This window comes from Kryptolebias marmoratus, unplaced genomic scaffold (assembly GCF_001649575.2).
Source record: "Kryptolebias marmoratus isolate JLee-2015 unplaced genomic scaffold, ASM164957v2 Scaffold184, whole genome shotgun sequence".
Taxonomy (NCBI): Eukaryota; Metazoa; Chordata; class Actinopteri; order Cyprinodontiformes; family Rivulidae; genus Kryptolebias; species Kryptolebias marmoratus.
In genome coordinates this window covers 1-2,895 of record NW_023665918.1, presented here as the reverse complement: position 1 = coordinate 2,895, position 2,895 = coordinate 1, and the positions used below count along the sequence as shown (strand labels likewise).

General features: G+C 52.2%; 1 protein-coding gene across 1 annotated transcript; it reads right to left on the bottom strand.

The window, feature by feature from the left end:
• Nucleotides 1-6: 6 nt before the first annotated feature.
• klhl18 (kelch-like family member 18) lies at nt 7-2,854 on the bottom strand (the record flags this gene model as incomplete). Its single annotated transcript, XM_017405165.2, has 8 exons — nt 7-866; nt 950-1,061; nt 1,188-1,292; nt 1,377-1,599; nt 1,676-1,812; nt 2,133-2,293; nt 2,368-2,566; nt 2,697-2,854. Coding segments are annotated over 8 exons (1,482 nt in total), but the record flags the coding sequence as incomplete, so codon positions are not given.
• Nucleotides 2,855-2,895: the final 41 nt, after the last annotated feature.

Here is a 2,895-nt window from a genome sequence, read left to right as displayed (position 1 = left end):
TCAGGTGTTTGGATTCTGGTTTTCGGCCCGTCAGGTGTTTGGATTCTGGTTTTCGGCCCGTCAGGTGTTTGGATTCTGGTTTTTGGTCCGTCAGGTGTGAACGGCGCCACCTGCAGACAAACCTCACCTGTTCAGCCTCTAACAGAGACAGAATCAAAGTGGCCTGCAGGGAGCAGCATCTCAGAAACACCTCAGACTTGATGTAATTTCCTGTTTCTGTTCTTGTCACGTGTGTGAAGCTCCGCCTTCTCTAACTGACCAATCACAAATCAATATAGAACCTTACCCACTCCACACATGTGCTACAAGCAGGAAGATAGCCACAGACTAGCTCTACAGTTTTTTCCCAGAATGCCACATGCCTGGCATCACTGTGAAGCCGGCCTTCGTACCCATTAAGCTCAGCAGACGCCGCTCGAGGTCCCGCCCCCGCCTGCTGCAATCAGTAAGGTGTTGGTCCTTTGCTGTGATTGGTGCATTTAGGCAGGCTGCAGGAGGACGCAGCCAACGCCGACCCCGCCTTCGTGACTCACCATGGGGGTCATGAAAGTCCAGCGATTAGTGTTGGGGTTGTACATCTCTACGGAGCTAAGGTTGGACTGCCCGTCGTACCCGCCCACGGCGTACAGATGTCCCGCCGTGGACACTAGTGACACCCGGCTGCGCCGCGTGTTCATGGCCACCAGGAGGCTCCACTGAGCCGAGGCAGAACTGAACACCTCCACGCTGCTCAAGAAGCCCGAGCCGTCATACCCGCCTGCCACGTACATGTGGCTTCCCAGCACCACTGCGCCATGACGACACCGCTTGTTCAGCATGGCCGCCGCTGGGTGCCAACGGTCCGTGTGATGGTTATAGTACTCCACCTGCAAGGGGAGGGGCAACAGACATAGGTAAACAAAAACAGTGACATCACTGGCTGAGGTTGCTCTGACTGGTTCCAACTTACCGTGTTGAAGATCTGCAGACCATCATGGCCACCAGACACAAAAATACGTCCATCAAACATTGTCACGCCAGCGGCGCTGCGGCTCACACTCATCTCTGTCACAAATGTCCACCTGCAGAGCACGACAGGTGGGTCACATGACAGGTCCCCACATGAACAACCTCAGTTTCTTTATTGACTCAAAAATATCTAAAACAATTCAACACTTCCGTCAAATCACCTGTCCAGGTGGACTCACCTGTCCATTTCTGGAGAGTAACACTCCACTGAGTTCAGAGAGGACTTCCCATCGTAGCCGCCACACACGTAGATGTGTCCGTCAATCACAACGGTTCCCATAGCGCTGAGGATGACATCACAGACAACATAAGCACCAGATTATTGATCATTAATCAGAAAGTGATCACAGTATTGATCAGGTGCTCACCTGCGCTGGCTGTTCATGCTTGACACCTGTGCCCAGCTATCTGTCTCTGGGTTGTACACCTCTACCGTGCTGAGCCGGGATTGGCCGTCATATCCACCAATAGCATACAACAGCCCATTAACAACAGCCACGCCTACTCTGCTGCGAGTCGTCCTCATTGGTTGACAGCGCTCCCAGAAGTTTCCCACCGGATCAAAGACCTCAACCACATTTAAAGAGTCACCTGTAGGAGAGAAAGACCTCAGTCAGCCTCACCTGAGTTCACGAGATGTTGTCTCAGGTGACAAGTGAGCAGCTACCTGAGCTGTTCAGTCCTCCCACAGCATAAATGAGTCCTGAGATGGACGTGCAGCACCGCTGTCTGGTCTTATAGGCGGGCAGGTGAGGACGCCGCTCCGGCATCAGGTGGAAATCTTTGGCTTCATCTACCAAATCTCTGCCAGGAAAAATAAAGTGTTTGACCGATCAGCAAACCCATCAACTCACCGCAGACCCGTAACGACACCAGGAGCCGATCGAAACATCAGAGACTGGTTCATACGTCAGCAAACGAATCAATCCACCAGAAACCAATTAACAGATGGCCCAGCAAAGAGCCGGTGCTGAGCGAGCTTTGGCTCGGGTTACAACTTCTGGGAAAACTGGTTTGGACAGGTTTCATCTGGTTTCAGATTGGTTAGATTGGGGAACTAGCTGAGGTGACTGGATATGTGAAATCTCAGATGTGTTGAATTACCTGTCAGTGTTCAGGCTCACCTGCACTTGTGGCAGCAGCGAATCAGTTCGTCCTGTTGGACGCGGTCTGACAGAAACTGAGGTCGACAAAGAGGAAGTCTAATCTTGGACAGCAGCTCTGGTAGCAGAGTCTTCCTCCGGTCCCGGTCATGATGAACCCAGGCAAGCACAGCCTCAAACACCTGCACATGTAGGTTACATTAAACACACCTGTCCAGGTGCATCACCGTCTGCTGGCCTCAGGTAGATGACTCACCTGCTCCTCAGCCTTCACATTGAGCTCGTCACAGCCCACCAGCTCAAGAACCTCCTCTGTCCTCAGACTTAGGAACTCCTCAGACAAAGATACATCCACAAAGTGCTGGTGCAGGAAGGTGTTGGCGGAGTCATAAAGCGTCGTGCACATCATCGTCTCAGCGAACTGCCGCACGCCCAGACAGTTTTTAGGATGTAACCTGACACCAGGCAGCAGAGAGCAAGGCCATTACATCACCTTAAATACAACCTGAAGCCTGCTATCCAGATTCAGTCAGGTGGAACTCTCTGCTCTCTGAGAGCGTACTGAGCATGTGCAGTGGCGCTCACCTTTCCTGAAGGAAAGAGCAACAGGCGTCTTTAACATTTTGAAGCTGTAGGAAGCTCGAGCCAATCAGGAGAGCCTGAACGTTCTGCTGGTCGATGGCAACATGACCGCTGTAGGCGAAGTTAATGAGAGCCTCCAGAGCGCTGCAACACAGGAAACTGGTTTAGACTGGGAACACTGGTTTATACTGGTTTTAACTGG